Source organism: Dermacentor albipictus, chromosome 1 (assembly GCF_038994185.2).
Source record: "Dermacentor albipictus isolate Rhodes 1998 colony chromosome 1, USDA_Dalb.pri_finalv2, whole genome shotgun sequence".
NCBI classification, from domain to species: domain Eukaryota; kingdom Metazoa; phylum Arthropoda; class Arachnida; order Ixodida; family Ixodidae; genus Dermacentor; species Dermacentor albipictus.
This window is the reverse complement of record NC_091821.1, coordinates 88,495,300-88,512,831: the sequence shown is the minus strand read 5'-3', so window position 1 is coordinate 88,512,831 and position 17,532 is coordinate 88,495,300. Positions and strand designations below refer to the sequence as shown.

At 47.4% G+C, this 17,532-nt stretch overlaps 1 protein-coding gene across 1 annotated transcript in view; it reads left to right on the top strand.

The window, feature by feature from the left end:
- LOC139048719 (netrin receptor DCC-like) overlaps positions 1-16,840 on the top strand; it is a 132,462-nt gene extending 115,622 nt beyond the window's left edge. The window contains exons 7-8 of the mRNA XM_070523232.1: positions 13,834-14,124; positions 15,450-16,840. Of these exons, the coding sequence (XP_070379333.1) occupies positions 13,834-14,124; positions 15,450-15,712 (554 nt within the window). The 3' untranslated portion in view covers positions 15,713-16,840. The remainder of the gene's footprint in view (positions 1-13,833; positions 14,125-15,449) is intronic.
- Positions 16,841-17,532: the final 692 nt, after the last annotated feature.

Here is a 17,532-nt window from a genome sequence, read left to right as displayed (position 1 = left end):
GCATTCGCTGTTGAGATTTTCGTCAATGAGTACCGAGCTGGAAATTCTAGCAAAAGAGCGCGGCTGGTGGACAGTGTGGTCAGGTGACGGTTATTATATAGAGTAAAAATGAAGCGCGAAAAAATCACTGGCTTTTGCCCTTCTCCCCCACAGAGTCGAGCAGATACGATCTGCACTTTTACTGGAGCTCCTACGAAAGTTTCTCCAAAGGTCTGCCGGCCAGTTAGATGCTGTTCTTCAACGACTCAATGTGAGACTTGTTATCGCGTGTATGCAGGTCTTTACCGAGGACCGCAAGTGGTGGAATTGTCCTATCCATTTGTTAGTCTTAGGACTTCAGGCTGTTCTGTGGGCACGCGCGCTAACCCGCCGTGGTTGCTCAGTGGCTATGGTGTTGGGCTGCTGAGCACGAGGTCGCGGGATCGAATCCCGGCCACGGCGGCCGCATTTCGATGGGGGCGAAATGCGAAAACACCCGTGTGCTTAGATTTAGGTGCACGTTAAAGAACCCCAGGTGGTCAAAATTTCCGGAGTCCTCCACTACGGCGTGCCTCATAATCAGAAAGTGGTTTTGGCACGTAAAACCCCAAATATTATATTATTATTATATATGTGGGCACGCTCCTTACGCTTTAGAATAGTTCTAAGTGCCGCAGAGAATCAATGGGTAAATTCCATCGTTTGGGCTTGTACTCGGCTGTGTAGTCATGTTTACATCCTGAAAGATCTTTGTAAACCGATGGAACTGTTCGTCAACGCCTCATATACTAGTGGCGAGAGACAAATCAACTATGCAGAAAAACTTGAAAAGGCCAGCATAGTCACCAGATTGAAAAGCAAAGGGGAGGAATTTACTGACTCTGGCCTTACATCGACCGTTATGGCGTAATGGCGACAAGGGGGTTGGGGGTCTTCGGTGGTTGACATGACATCACGCTCACGGGCTCATGTCAAATATGGAACAGTCAGTTAAAAAATAAGCAAAATGATGGCTGCATTCCTGGCTAATTTTCTTTTGTGAACGTAACGTCACCAGTTCTGTCAACTTTTACACAAATTTTTAGACAGTGTTCCTTCCAACAGCCTCAAGGGCATATTGCGAGACCTTATACAAGTACTGGCACGATGCTTTTCCTTCTCGTTTTGCTTGCTTTAACAAGTTCTTATGGATCCAATTATCGCTATAGGGAAGGGCGATTGCTGCACCGCCGGGCGAATAATTATGTACGCACTCATTGAAGCCGGTCAGTCTTTGACCGCGATGTCGAAAGAAGCGCGAGGGGAGATCATGTAGCTGATGATTACGTGGCTTCACAGACCACGTCCCTGGCCAACTAATTCACGTCTCTTATTGCTTTGCATGGATGGAAGAATTTGGAAGCGAGTTTCAATGGAGATTTCTTCGCATTGAAAAAAAAAATGTCGGCAAGAAGAGAGGAACATTTTACGCTGAAAACTCTCGAGTCTCCCAAAGACGTTTCAAGTTTTTCGTATTGCCTAGTATGGTCCTCCTGTTCGTTAATTAGGCATGATGCTTTAAAGACATGACTGTGTCCAAGAACTCGAGAGCCACTGTCACTATGCCGTATTGTGCCATGCGCTAGCTGGGCATTCGATCGTGCAACAGCGTCCTAGTCCGAGCGCTGCTTTTTCTGCGCTGTAGTCGATCGAACCACACGCGCTTCTCTGCCGCAACTGATGCTTGTGCGCCAGGGACTACTTCGCGTTCTTTCTCTTCTCACATATATGCATTCTTTTGTCACGAAAGGTCAGCGCTGATCGACCTCTTATTGATCAAATTTTGATATACTTCATGGAGACTGCATTTGAGCGCAGCGCTAAAGTACTGAGGCATCCCCGGAAATGTTACACATACTTAAACAAAATGCGTCAAGCCATACGGGCAAAGTAGATCTTGAAAACAGCTTTCGTTAATTTCGTTATAATAGGCTGATTTTTGAAGTGAAAATGAAGATTAAAATTAAATTTTTTGAACACTAACGTTTCGGCGGAACTTCAGCGCCCGCACGTCAGTGTGACGTCATAAATTTCAAATTTTGTATTTTCTTTTTGTATTTAGACCACTGTGACTTGCCAAGTTCAGTATTTGACCCTTCTAGACCCTTCTGCCTTGTATCAATATAATTTAGTTCATTTTTACCGATAGCAAATAAACTAGGCCTGAGCAGACGCCATCAATATGCATGACGTCATGGCTAGCGGGTGAGGGAATGTCAAGACGGCGTCGCCACCCGTCATTAGTTTCTGCGCCTTTTGTGGCTCACCAAGCATTCTCACGGTAAGAGTGCGTTTTCTATATTCTCGAAGGGTAACTGAATAATTTCGCTTAGTCTAGTTTTCTGTTTTCCCTAAAAAGAGCTCGTGCTGTTGTGCATGAGTATATGAAACACTATGCATTTATATATTTCAAATGCAAGGGAGGTTATTCTATGGTGGTCAAGTAGCGCATTACAAGGGTAGAGTTCCAATTAAGTGTTCAGCACGCCAACTTCGAAAAAAAAAATGGTGCACATTAAACAACCATGTTTCCGATTACTTCCTTATGAATAACTTGTGACGAGCTTAGCGTGCACCCAGACAGACGTAGGAGCGTCTTGTCGGAGGGGATCAAACAGCGCAAAAAACGGGACATGAGGGGAGACGAGACCCACAGCGCTGGTTAACAGTCCCTTCTTTATTGCACTTAAACTGCAATATAGCTTCTTGTGTGCTTACATGAGGGAAACGACAAAGTGACACAATGCAGCAATAAACCAGAAAGGAAGATCTTGATATTAACTACACTGTTCCATATAAGAATCTAGTCAGGAAAAATACCAATTAAAAATTTAAAACAGGGCCGCTATCTTGTACACGTTCGAAAAGCCGACGTTCGATTTTGCCTCACGCGATTGGACTAGATTGGCCTAGGCCGCGATATCGGCGCAGCTTGGACAATCGCGCGAGGCGAAATCGAACGTCGGCTTTTCGAACGTGTGCAAGATAGCGGCCCAGAAAGACAGGCAAAATAAAGCGTCCCTGAGATACATGTCCCAACTTGTGCTGGTCGTGAATAGGGGACAATACCAACATGCTTTGAAATTGCCCTCCCTGGGTGCTGAAAAGTAATTGAACCCAATGTTTTTTCTTTCTTTTTTTTTCTGAACGTGCCGCTGTGAACCTGGTGCCGAATTCACAAAGCTTTTCGTTCGGAAGTGCTCTTCGCCATTGGCTGGGTGCCTTCGCTATTAGCATCTCTAGCATCAGGATTGTCTGGAATTTTCTCTTGGCGTACGACGTTTCAAGCGTAAAAAGTTCTACCGCAGAAGCGGTTTTTGATGAGGTCTTCCGCAGACTTCTGTTGCACGGATGAAAAGGAAACTGCGTCATCGCCTGTCATGGCAGCACCTGGCTATACCTAGGCTTTCTAGCTTCAGGCCCCACAGGTACTTCCCAGTCACGAACGGCATGCGCGTTATCAGTGTGACGCAGCATTCTCGACAGGAAAGTAGCGAACGCCGAGTTTTCAGGAAAGGAAACGCAAGCAAGGCAGATGGCGATTATTGTTGTGGGACAAATATACACCCCAAAGGGTGCAACCGTTTTAAGAGTTTAAGAACAGTTTGCACCCTTTGGTGTGCCCCTTCTGCCACACAACAATAATCGTCACCTGCCTTGATGCGTTTCCTTTCTTTAACGCTGCGAGCCCGGTACTTTCCCGTAACGAACGGCATGCGCGTTATCAGCATTATAGCATTCCCGACAGGAAAGTAGCGGGCGCGGCGTTTTCAAGAAAGGAAACGCATCGAGGCAGATGATTGTCGTTGTGTGGGAGAAGGGGCACGTCAAAGGGTTAAACTGTTCTTAGAGTGTAAGAGTGTAGCGTGTCAGGATTGGGGGCTCAATCCCATCGTCCGTGGTCCTTTGCCAAGATTGGAGTACGGCATGAATTCGGAGGTAGCTGGCCCATGCCGTCGTCCAACTTATTTACGCTGAGATCGTTGATGAAGTGAAGAACTGCTTCTCATCGAGAACGAGGAAAAAGGGTTTATTTACAGAAATTAACTCAGTTTAACATGACTGCTTGAGAAAAAGAGTATTAGTCCAACAGGACTGCATGAGAGAAGTGACTCAGTCTAACATGACTGCTCAAGAGAAGTGTCCTCAGCATTCGCACAACCACAGTTTTTATACACTCGATGCGCCGGTCCTACGACGCGGCGACTGTTCGTTTACTCATCACCAACTCGCCGCTGCTCTGCAGACCAGTTTACGTACACAAAGGCAACCGCGCTCTGTACACAGAGGCAACCGCGCGGGGTGCCGTTCCGGGAAACTATCGGCGCCGATCGAGGGTCGCTCGTTGTTCCGTGCTAGGCCGAAGCGTGAGACGCTCCAAAATACGTCGTCCCCACGGCAGCTTGTCCATGCGTGTCAAATCAGCTCCGCGTTGGGGAACTCCGGAATCATTGTTCACACACCGAACTAGTTCCGTCACAATGTCGAAGGGGCTGGAGTAAGGCGGCGGATTCCAGCGCAAAGGCCGCTTCTTTGAACGCCTCCCAGCTGCAGCGACGGAGAGGGAGAGGTGCGCGTCGTGTCGCCCTGTCGTAACTGTGTGGCAATCTTCTTTCACAGCTCGCCATTCTTGACAGCGCCTCCATGGCCCGGAAAGTCTCGACTGTCTAGCGCTGACAACCGCTAGGCAGGAAGAGAACGGCTGCTGGTCAGGGGGGGATTGATGTATTGGCTCGCAGCGACCACTTGTGCATTGATGTCACCGCCCCAAAACATCCAACAAGGACAGGCAACTGCAAAATGAATCCCACAACACGGCTCTGCGCCGAGATGACGCGCATTGGCTCTCACTTTAGACTCGCTAGGCTTCAAAAAAAAACAACAACATAAGTGCAGAAACAAAAAAAAATGCTACATTTCACTATGCCAATTTCTGAAGCAAATTCTTGCTGACAAATTCAGCAATTAATGGAGGGAATTCTGCTGAATGAGAGGGGATTTTCTTCGCCTAAAGAAAAGCTAACACTAGTAACCTTAAAATTTCGGCGGGACCCTCAAACGTAGAATTCAAATTAGCCTGCTCAAACCATCCGCATTGCTATGCAACTTTCCCTTCTTATATCTAACGGAGAAGTTGTACTCTTGGAGAGTGAGGCTCCATCGGAGCAAGCGGCCGTTTTTGTGTGACATTTGATTGAGCCACGTCAGAGGACAGTGGTCGGTCTCGAAGATGAACTTCGCTCCGTACAAGTAACACGACAACTTCTGGGCGGCCCAAACCAAACAAGCGCATTCCTTCTCTGAAGCGCTGTAGGCTTCCTCTCTTACATTTAGTTTACGGCTGGCGTAGAGGATAGGATGCTCCTCGTTATCGTCGCCGACCTGACTAAGTACCACGCCCATACCTCTGTCGCTTGCGTCGCATTGAACTATGAATTCCTTTGTGTAGTCTGGCGCGCGAAGCACAGGGCGAGAAACCAATAGCGTTTTCAAACTTTGGAAAGCGTTCTCTTTGTCCTTATCCCAGTGTACGTTACTCGGTGCTCCCTTTCGGAGGGCGTCTGTTAATGGACTTGCCAATTGCGAGTAATTCGGAATGTACCGTTGATAGTACCCCACAAGTCCCAAAAATGAACGAAGGTCCGTTTTCGTGCGCGGCTGAGAAAATTCTCCAATCGTAGCTATTTTCAGCTCAGCCGGCCGTCTCATGTCCTGACCGACAACATGGCCCAGATAAGTAACCTGTGAACAACCGAACCTACACTTTTCCGCTTTCATCGTTAAGCCGGCTTCAAACGTACGAAGCCTCGCATTCTTGTCGTAATAGACTTTGGCGTTCTTTTGAGCTATTGCCATGTTCTTTCCGACTAGTTCTTGGTTTGCGCTTAGCCGTTCCAGTAAATTTAGCACGTATTCAACCACTGTCGGAATCTTCCCCCTTTCTTCCCACATCTCTCTTAACATTCTCAGTGGAGAACGGAGTGTTCTCTCATACACTAGTTCTGCTGGTGAGAACCCTGTCGCCTCATGTGGAACCGTTCGCAAAGCAAACAAAGTTGCCGGCAGACAGTTCTCCCAGTCCTCCTTGTGCTCGTAACAGAGCGCACGCAAAACTCGCTTAAGCACCGAATGCCACCTCTCTACACTGTTTGACTGAGGGTGATAGACAGAACTGTGTATTAACTTTACCCCGCACTTTTGCAAGAATGTGGAAGTCAGTGCGCTCGTGAATACTGACCCTTGATCTGCCTGAATTTCGGCAGGAAACCCAACTCGTGCAAACACTGTCAAAAGCGCGTCTACTACTTCGGTGGAGCTGAGCTCTTTCAAAGGGATTGCTTCTGGAAACTTGGTAGCCGGACACAGCATGGTAAACAAGTACCTGTAGCCTGATTTTGTTTTTGGAAGAGGCCCTACCGTGTCTATTACCAGTCGTCTGAAAGGCTCTGTTATTAAGGGCACTACCTTCAGTGGAGCTCTCCAAGTCTCTCCTGGTTTACCAGAACGCTGGCAGGCGTCGCATGATCTTACAAAGTTTTCTACATCTTTGAAACAGCCAGGCCAGTAGTATTCCATAAGCAATCTTTCCTTTGATTTGTTTATGCCTAGGTGGCCGGACCACCCATTTCCATGACAAAGACTCAAAAGGTCCTCCCGATACTTAGTAGGTATGACTAACTGATCTAAAATCCTACCCTTTCGATCTCTGTAATGCCGATACAACAATCCTCCTCTCTCATGTATCGTTACGTTGCGCCTAGCAATGCCTTCTTTAGCTGTGTCATGTAATTTTGCTAAGCTCTCATCATTCTTTTGCTCAGCTGCCAGTGACTCTCTATCCACGCGTAAGAGTTGATCAAAGTTCTTTGAGGCCGGTGATAATAACGACCCTGTCTCGCTTGTGAGCGCGTCTGCTTGCTCTTCCTGCAGGCTAGAACTCTGACACTCTAGTGCTACGCTCTCATTGAGCTGGTCAACTGGCAGGCTCTCCTCAACTGTTCTTTTGTCCCTCGGGCCTAGCTCGGATTCGGGTATTGAAGTTATCCCCTTTTCTGCTTCCGCTGGAGGAGCTTGAGCATTTTCAGCCGAAAGCGCCGCGATCTTACGAGCTTGGCCTCGGGTCAATGCCTGTACTATGCCCTCTCCCAGTTTGAGCCCTCTGTCACGCAGTAACTGATTCGAACGATTCGAAAAGATGTAGGGATACTGCAGTGACAAAAATTTGGAAACTGCAGCCTCAGTCTCTAGCTCCCCGAATGGTCCACTGATTTTGACTTTGGCCATGGGCAGACACACGCTGTGTTCTACAACCTGTTTTATCCATGCTACTTCTCCGGTGAAGTCATCTACCATCACGTAAGACGGATGGACAATGTCCAGCGTGGCGGCACTGTCTCTTAGCACTCGGCATGGTTTTCCATTAACTTGCAGGTCGTGGAGATATGGACTTAAAAGTTCCATATTCTCATCTTTTTCCTCCACGTAGGAAAAAACTACGCTAGACTTCTCGCAGTTTACAGCTATATGTCCCAGTTTGTGGCATTTGTAACAGCGAATTGGTCTAACAGATTCGAATTTTCTTTTCTGTTCTTTTTGTGCGGTTTCTCCGTTAAGTTTCTCCTCGCTCTTTTGTGCGGGCTTTTCCGCCATGTCTACAGGCTCGGATCGTCTAGTTTGCGCACCCTTTTTGAACGGAAATGGTTTCCGCGGTCCATTTCGACCGTCCCAGTCTCCCTCCTCGGCGTTCAACTTTCTACGGGTTGCGTACTCTTCGGCTAATTCAGCCGCCCTTTCCACAGTGTTTACATTACCTCTGTCTTGCACCCACAGTTTGACAGCTTGGGGGATGGTTTTGTAAAACTGCTCTAGACACATGCATTCAATGATCATGTCTCTGCTGTCGTACGCTTCCGCGCTTTTAAGCCACTCGACTAGGTTGGCCTTTAAGCTATATGCAAACTCCGGATAGCCCTCGCTATCTTTCTTGCCTGTGCTCCTAAACCTTTGCCGAAAAGCTTCGGCTGAAAGGCGGTATTTCTTCAGGAGACTAGCCTTAACTTTTGCATAATCATATGCATCCTGCACACTCAATCTGGCGATTACTTCCGCCGCCTCACACGGCAACATAGACAGCAACCGCTGTGGCCATGTACTCGGGCCGAAGTTCATCTCCTCGCAAGTCCTTTCAAAATTGCTTAGGAACAAGCCTATGTCGGTCCCGACCTCAAATGGCTTTAATAGCCTGTCCATGCGGTACGATTCTGCCTCACTTGATCGACCCAGAGCGCCTTCACTTCCTTGAGGCAACTCCAAACGTTTGCTTTCAAGTTCAAGTTGCATTTTCCTTAACTGAAACTCGCGATCTTTATCGCGTTCCTCTCTCTCTCGGTTTTCTCTGTCCCGTTCTTCTCTTTCTTTTTCCCGTTTCTCTCTCTTTTTGAGAAGTTCCAATCCCATTTCAATATCTTGCTCACTGGCCTGATTGGAAATTAGCTCCAATAATTCTGATTTGAGCATTTCCTTGCGTACATCTAGGCCCAGTTCCTCACCAACAATCAACAACTCGTCTCTCAGCAGTGTCCTTAACTCCATGACTGCTGCTTTTACTGCCTTGATTCTGCTCTCTAAATCTAGCTAGGAAAACACAACCTAGCTAACACACAACAATCTAGCTTCCCTACTGTTCTAAACAGAACAACCACAAAATGAAGCCTAGAGAGTCAAAGCAAAAACCAAGCACTCACCGCAGATACAGCACCATGTCGCAAAGTCCATCTCACCGCTGTCAGCCAGTTGTCAGGATTGGGGGCTCAATCCCATCGTCCGTGGTCCTTTGCCAAGATTGGAGTACGGCATGAATTCGGAGGTAGCTGGCCCATGCCGTCGTCCAACTTATTTACGCTGAGATCGTTGATGAAGTGAAGAACCGCTTCTCATCGAGAACGAGGAAAAAGGGTTTATTTACAGAAATTAACTCAGTCTAACATGACTGCTTGAGAAAAAGAGTATTAGTCCAACAGGACTGCATGAGAGAAGTGACTCAGTCTAACATGACTGCTCAAGAGAAGTGTCCTCAGCATTCGCACAACCACAGTTTTTATACACTCGATGCGCCGGTCTTACGACGCGGCGACTGTTCGTTTACTCATCACCAACTCGCCGCTGCTCTGCAGACCAGTTTACGTACACAAAGGCAACCGCGCTCTGTACACAGAGGCAACTGCGCGGGGTGCCGTTCCGGGAAACTATCGGCGCCGATCGAGGGTCGCTCGTTGTTCCGTGCTAGGCCGAAGCGTGAGACGCTCCAAAATACGCCGTCCCCACGGCAACTTGTCCATGCGTGTCAAATCAGCTCCGCGTTGGGGAACTCCGGAATCATTGTTCACACACCGAACTAGTTCCGTCACAATGTCGAAGGGGCTGGAGTAAGGCGGCGGATTCCAGCGCAAAGGCCGCTTCTTTGAACGCCTCCCAGCTGCAGCGACGGAGAGGGAGAGGTGCGCGTCGTGTCGCCCTGTCGTAACTGTGTGGCAATCTTCTTTCACAGCTCGCCATTCTTGACAAGCGGCACGCCAGACGCGCCATATGCCTACACTCTAAGAAAAGTTTACACCCTTTGAGTCGTATCCTGCCACACAATGATAAACATCATCTGTCTTGTCCGCATTTCCTTTCTTTAATGCAGCAAGCCCGGTACTTTCTAGTAACGAACAGCATGCGCGTTATCAGCATGACATAGCATTCCCCGACAGGAAAGTAGCTGGCGCGGCGTTTTCAAGAAAGGAAACGCAAGCAAAGCAGATGACGATTATTGTTTTGTGACATAAATACAGCCCAAAGGGTGTAACTTTGTCTACACACTCTTAAAGCGGTTGCACCCTTTGGGGTGTATATTTGTCCCACAACAATAATCGTCATCTGCCTTGCTTGCATTTCCTTTCCTGAAAACTCGGTGCCCGCTACTCTCCTGTCGAGAATGCTGCGTCACACTAATAACGCGCATGCCGTTCGTGACTGAGAAGTACCGGGCTCTCAGCGTTAAAGAAAGGAAACGCGAGGAAACGCGGGCAAGGCAGACGATGATTATTGTTGTGGGATAAGATACGCCCCAAAGGGTGTAAACTTTTCTAAGAGTGCACTCTTAAAACGGTTGCACCCTTTGGGGTGTATATTTGTCCCACAACAACAATCGTCATCTGCCTTGCTTGCGTTTCCTTTCTTGAATACTCGGCGCTCGCTACTTTCCTGTCGAGAATGCTGCGTCACACTGATAACGCGCATGCCGTTCGTGACTGGGAAGTACCGGGCTCGCAGCGTACTTCCGTAAACAACTCTTCCGTCCTGGCGTAGTTAATTTGAGTGAATGACTCGTATACTAGGAGATGTTTGCGACGCTTTCTATGAGCCCCAGCATCATTTTAACTGGTTTCGATAGTTCTAGGGCACGCTCACCGCGCCCAGCTTTGTGAAGCAGTTAGTTTTCCGTGTACTGAATCTTACTGGGACAACTTTTGGCGCTTTCTTTGACCCCCAACGAAAAAGTTGGCTAATTTTGTTACTTTTTCGGTTACCTTTGGAGAACAGTGGCCATGCCCAGGGTTGCGACGTAGTTAGCGAAAAGCAGCTCGGCCGTGTCACACAGTTGCGCGTGTACAGAATCTTACTGGGACAAGTCTTGGCGCTTTCTCTGATTCCGAACATTATTGTGATTAATTTTGTTACTTTCTGGGTTACTCTTGAGGCATGCTCGCCGCATCCGGCTTTGTGACGCAGTTAGCGAAAAACAGCTCGGCCGTGTGGCGCAGTTAGCGAAAAGCAGCTCGGCCGTGTGACGCAGTTGCGCGTGTACTGAATCTTGCTGGGACAACTTCGTGACGCATTCTCTGACCCCCAACATTATTGTAATTTCGTTACTTATGTTCTAGCATAGGTTTGAGGTACGCTCACCGCGTCTGGCGTTGTGACGCAGTCAGCAAAAGCAGCTCGGTCCTGGTGAAAAAGTAAGTTTGGCGTGTAATGAATCTCAGTGGGACAAGCTTGTGGCACTTTTTGTGGCCCCACAACATCATATACTTTCTTTCGGTACTGACGCTTGCGAAAACGTGACAATTGCCAGGAGTGATAACACTGGAGTGTATCATAAGAAGTTAACAAACTTCTGCTTCTGGCTTCTTATGATATGACTAATCAAAATCGGGCCCCTCGGTTAACCCCCTTTTTTCTCGCTTAACACTGGAGTGTGTTTCTTGCGCCGGCAGAACGTGCGAAATATAACGCCGGGGAGCTCAAAAACTAAGAACCTGAAAATTCCTTCTTCAGAATGACTGAAAACAGGCTTTGCACCCACGCATGTCTTGAGCGCGAGTAGAATGAATTCCGTCAACGTCTAGCATGGTTTGGCTGAGAGCCTGTGTTGTCGCCACTTCTGTGTATGTAGCTTACCATCGCGTCGGCTGAGGCCAAGTTGTTTTGGAAACGCGCGGTCGCCCGTGTATTTGTGCTCTTAAAGTGCAGGAAGTAATGAGCGGTAATGGGAAGTGCTTGCATATCAGATGTTTTCATATTTTATGGTATTGTTTGGGGTGAGTCAGGTATTTTTCTGCACTCTGTGTACGTAGAATCGCATTGCTTTGGTTTGCAATGCCGCCCATTCACGACTTTCGCACGCTTCGCCTCTACACGCAGTATTCCTATAAGGTCTAAACGCCAAAATGACACATGCTTTTAATTTTTTCAGCTGATACCGTCCGGTGGAGTTTTGTACGCGAACTACTGCTGCTTACCTGGTGCCAGAACGTTGGATGAATGCACAAAAAGCCCGGAACAAGCATTTATATAGAGAAAAATAAAAATTTATTGATGTACTAGTCGTCTTGCATCTACTTAATGAAATTGCCGTGACACAGATTCGATGGAGGCTTCTAGAGATCGTTCGCAATCATTTGTACTAAATAAAACGATTCCGTACTAAGATCGCGTGCCGTTGAGCAGCATAAGCAAAAAAAAAAATATATTGCCGCGCAGATTATATAGCGCAGCCGGCGCAGCGCGTGCTACCTAGTGTTGAAAACGCGATGTTAATCTCATCCACTTGGTGCGCTACAGTCAATTCGGCCGTTGGCTCTATGGGAGTGTCCGCTTTTGTTAAATGGTTCGACCATCTTCGCGGACTGGAAGGGGCGGTGATTTTTTTGCTTTTTCCTCCTTCGTCAATGTTCCGAGGTGTGCTCCGAGTATACACTATCACCAGGATCAGTCTTTCGTGAGCGGTGGCTAACAAGAAAGAAATAGAATCGAACGATAGGAAGCATTGAATTATATCGGCCAAGGTCGCCCAGAATTTTCAGGCGTAGTTTGCCTTGCGTATCTTCACGAGATTTCGCGTGTCGTTGTCGTCTGTCTGGCCCAGTAGAAGCTGTCGCTGCCAGCGATACGATGACTTCCGCGAGGTTTCGCGTGACTCGGAACCCCACGCGTCGGAGTATACGGCTTACCGCGTTTTTTGTCGCTGTGCCAAACTGCCAGTAACGCTTTCGGCCCGTCTACCTCGACGCCACCGGTGCAGGGTCACGCGAAAGTAATAGCATAGAGAAAGGAAAGTAAACGTGAGTACACTAGGCGCAAACTGGTATCAGAAAACGCGTCACGGCCTAGTTCCTACTCCAGCCACCAGCTGACGCGAGCATGACAAAAACCGAGCTCAAAGGTCGCCATTTTGACACGATTGCTTTATGAAACTCGAATTGCAGTGGGGTGCTCGACTCCTTCAGGAAAGCAGGCGTCCGGGACATATTCTGAAAGTGGCAGGAACGCTGAGAGCACTATATTGGTGTGCAAGGGGACAATTTTATGAGAGGGCAGTATTTCAATGCATGTAAATAAATTTCTTCAAAACGAAGCCAGTCAATAAACTTTTTGATAATAACATGCATATGATGCATAACAACCATTCTCTACCAAACAAAGCATGCATGCTTCGCGTTACGTAGACGTGAATTAAAATTACGTCTCGCTTTATTTATTTAATTTTCGCTTCCAGTTCAACAATGGAACTGCCTTGACTGCCTTATCACTAAAACTGTGTCACTAGGTGTTTTCACTAACTACAACTACAAAACTGGCACAATCTGGTCTTCCTTTGGCATTTTCTTACCGGTTGTGGGATGCTTCATTTCGCGTCGAAATGCCTACATATTACATACATACTACATATTATTAATTTGTTTGCATTTTATACTAGTATGCATTGTAGTACGTGCCAGTGCATTGCCGCTTTCAACGAAGCTTATACTGTCATAGATACTTGAACTGCCGTATAATTGGAAATTGTATTAGGTGCCCTACCTTGTTAAATCTAATTTAGTGCTTTAAGCGCAAGTCATTATCTATTGACCAGCTTTGTAATTTGTATTGATGCATAGACTGTCCACCTGTCCTAGTCTCAAATTGGACTGGAAATGTCATAGTAGCTATTTATATGAAAATAATTAAATATTATTTTTTCCCTCGGCGACACATGTGGCTTCGTAAAGAACCTCCTCTGGGCCCTAACAAAAAGCTGTAGGGTCATCCTGTGTGTTATCGTTGCCAAAATCTAGCCGTGCAATTAAAACGCACTTTCATGTTACGTATATATACCCCAAGTGCTTAATGGTTCGATGACAAATTGCAATTTCCTTCTTTCCTTACCTCCTCTCTCTCCCTATGATCTTTGCTTTCCCCTTTCCCATTCCCCCGGTGTAGGGTAGCCAACCGGACGTTATTCTGGTTAACCTCCCTGCCTTCTTCTTTTCTCTTTCCTCCTCCTCCTCGCAGAGCTTCCGGTGCCGTCTAACCTCACTGTGGTGGCTGTCGGGCCGGCGTCCATCAACGTCACCTGGCAGCTTCCGGGGAATAGCACCAACATTACTGGCTACCAGGTGTCCTGGTGCATCAGCGACTTGTGCGTCGGCAAGCTGAACGACCTTACGACAAAGACTTTCTATTCGGTTCAGCGGCTACAAGACTTTAAGAACTACACCGTGTTCGTCTGCGCCTACGTGGACCGCGGCCTGACCACCTTCGTTGGTCAATGCATCAATATTAGCGCCAAGACGCAGCCCGCGGGTGAGTGTCTGCTTGGTGTGCGTTTCTTCATTACTCAGCCGTAATGGAAAGAACGTTATCGATGACAGACGGTGCAAGCGCATTGTCAGCTGATTGCCGCACTTAATCGGGAATGCTGAAGCGAGCGACTTTAAACGGACTCCATATGCTTGGCTACATGGACAGAGTTTAGTGGAAAACGCAAAAGGCGTTTTATATTCAGCAAGAATTTCAAATAGGCAGGAACCTTATCACGTTAAATATTTTTTACCTATTAACACCGTCGTTCCGTACCAGATTATACGCCGTCATTTTCACGGAAAGATGCCAAGAAATAAAATTGGCAGAGCCTTTTGTGTACGTTGTTACGAAGAAAAAGCGAGAACTAATGCATAAAAGTAACCGTCACAGTGTTGGAAAACGCCTATGCGGTAATTGTCGGAGAGTGCATTCGGTGAGTGCGTCGAAAGTCGAGAAAACAGGACTGTGGAGTGCTAGACGTATATTGTATAGCAGGGCGACGATACCGGGCCGTAGCGTTAAAACATTTTCAAATATACTCCAGCTTAAGTCTTGGACTTCTTTATGTGGTCAACCATATATGTTCTAGCTTAAGTTTTGTACTTTACGTGGTCATCCATATAGCAAAAGTTCACTCGCTTTGTGTTGCTACTGGCAGTTGTTTTTTGCGGAAAACTGCAGATTACTGATGTGTTCTGCATGATGGTGTGATTTATACTGCGGCATGTCAAGTCAACCAAAACCGGCTTATTTCACTAAATAAAAGAAAGCACCAAAAATGTAGGCTCTCGATTGAGTTTTGTATACTATAGGTGCTACAAAAACTAAAGTAACGTGCCCGAATGTGCACGATAAAAATAACAAGGTTCTTTTTCTGACAAAACGCAGTTACCCGGTCTGCTTGCGCACGAAGTGCTGCATGCGAACGCTCGTGCACATGACCGAAAGCACGGCCGCTTCTCGCCACCGGAGGCAGGCTAGAAGAAAGTGGCTGTGAAAACAGGGGCCTGGTGGCTCATTGATATGCGTGGAAACAAAACGGGTCCTGGGCTGTGCCACCCATGGCAAGCAAGCGCCAGGGCAATGACTTTGCATTCATTTAGTCTCCGCGACAGGAAATGGATTGACTTGGGCGTGAACGGAACACGGCAAAAGAAAAGCGCTCTGCGGAAATTCCTCGAGGCTATTGTCGATGGTATCGTTTTCTGTGTGCGCGATGTTCGCGGAAGACGGATGAACCGCGAATAGGTTGCACGCTATTGTACTGTCTTCGTCCCGTGCGGCAATGGACGGACGTGACCGACATCTGCTCTTTCTTCTCGCAGCTCCCACCGGTGGGGTGGCGATACCGCTGAGCCAGTCATCGATCCTCGTCGCCTGGGCACCCAAACCGGCATGCCCTTCGATATCGGCGTACCAGCTGAGGGTCGCCAGTCCGACGCCCACCGTAAACTGGGCCTCCACGGAACTCACTCAGTACACTTTCGCGAACTTGGTGACGAAGACGAAGTACACCTTCCAGCTTCGCTGGTGTCCCCTGCCGGGAACGTGCAGCGAAGCCGTGAACATAACTGGAACCACTTTTTGAAGCCTTCAGTGCAAGAAGCACTTGCATAAGGAAAGGCCTGAGCGTCTGTGTACGTTGTAATGACGACGGTGCTCTACAACTGCGCGCGATGAAACTTAAATAAGGCACATCGTGCAGGCCAATGGTATACTCCGAAGTCTCAATGCGCTCATCCATTTACTAACAGGGTAAATGCTATGCGCCGCAATGAGTATTATTTACGTCACACTGCCTTTAAACTGTTTTACGTGTTCGTCTTCGCGCTAGTCACTATAGAACGTGAATTCATAGCGTGCATGTTCTTCTAGCCAGACATCTCGAGATACTTATATTGCGAAGAACAAAGCAGGAAAAATTGGTTCTCGCAAAGCAAGCTGTGCGTAAACTTGTTCTTTCACAGCAGGGTGGCTTGTTTTAAGCGCGTATTGATGTTATGTGCTAAATGTGACAGGATTCATGGGGCTTCTATGGTTGGAAAAGTCAGGCGCATGGAAAACATTGGAACAAGAGGAATGAAAAGGTGCCTTTATGTTCTATGCCTAACTTTACAGACCCTTTGTAACCTTACGAACTCGCTCAGCTTTCTCTCGTCATAAATAGAGCTTCTAATTTCTAAGGCTACTTTCACGTCCTTCTGTAATGGTGGGGTGTGTCTGATTAATTAGCGAGCTATGTAATATGAATAACAAAAATCTGATCGGATTCATTTAGCAGAAAGAACGCGGAATGCGCGAGAATGCGAAAAGCATAGTTTTATGCCGCTCTTAAGTATATTCAGCGACTCCTCAATGTTAAATATAGTAAATGCCGACGTTGTGCGAAAAAATAAATATGAAACGGATAGACGAATACAACTACCGTGATTAAAAGCGCGCTTCCCAGATTCCAAAGCGCGACGACGGAGAGTGATATCAGGCATACGCGGACTTCGAGCACAGTGGAGCCCGCCGTACAAGCACATCGCTTCGAAGGCCACTTGTCATCCACCCTCGGTCTTCTGTAAGCTCGGCTATGTTTCGAAGCACCCAGCATTTCTATTCTTCAGCCGTAACTCATATGCCACGTCAGTGAAGGAATGGACGATAAACGGTCATGACTCCCATGAGAGACCGCTCCCGATGCATGAATAAAGTTTCATCTTCGTCTCTATTTCCTAGCCCAGCCACCAAATAGCGGCAATTACAAGCGAGTAATATGGGGCCGCTTGCGCTTGGATGGATATAATAGTGGCATGTTGGAAATGGAAAACGTTAACTGTAGAAGTTCCTTTCGAAAACTTATCCAGCATGAGCACGAGAGTGAGTGAGACCAGCACCACTGAGATAACGCTGCTGCACTGTCTCGTAGCTGTTACGTCATACAACTGCACGGAAGTTTCCATTGCGTACCTAACACCTAGTTAATGTGGCGAATTGGGCGTGTTGGTCCATATTTGAAAAGGGGCACCACAAAAAAAGACATGCAATGGAGACAGGACAGCAAAGACGAGTGCTGAATTTCCATGATGATTGTGAACGGTTCACTAAAACATACGTGCTGTCCGAGCCAGGCATTAACATCTGCGCATGCGTAAATGTGCCAGCCCTTTGTCTGAAAGCATGAAGGAGGTCATGCTAGTATCATCATCAGCAGCAGCCTATTTTATGTCCGCTGCAGGACAAAGACCTCTCCCTGCGATCTCCAATTACCCCTGTCTTGCGCCAACCGATTCCAACTAGCACCCGCAAATTTTTTAATTTCGTCGCTCCACCTAGTCTTCTGCCGTCCTTGACTGCGCTTCCCTTTTCTTGGTACCCATTTTGTCACCCTAATGTTCCATTGGTTATCTAATCTGCGCATTA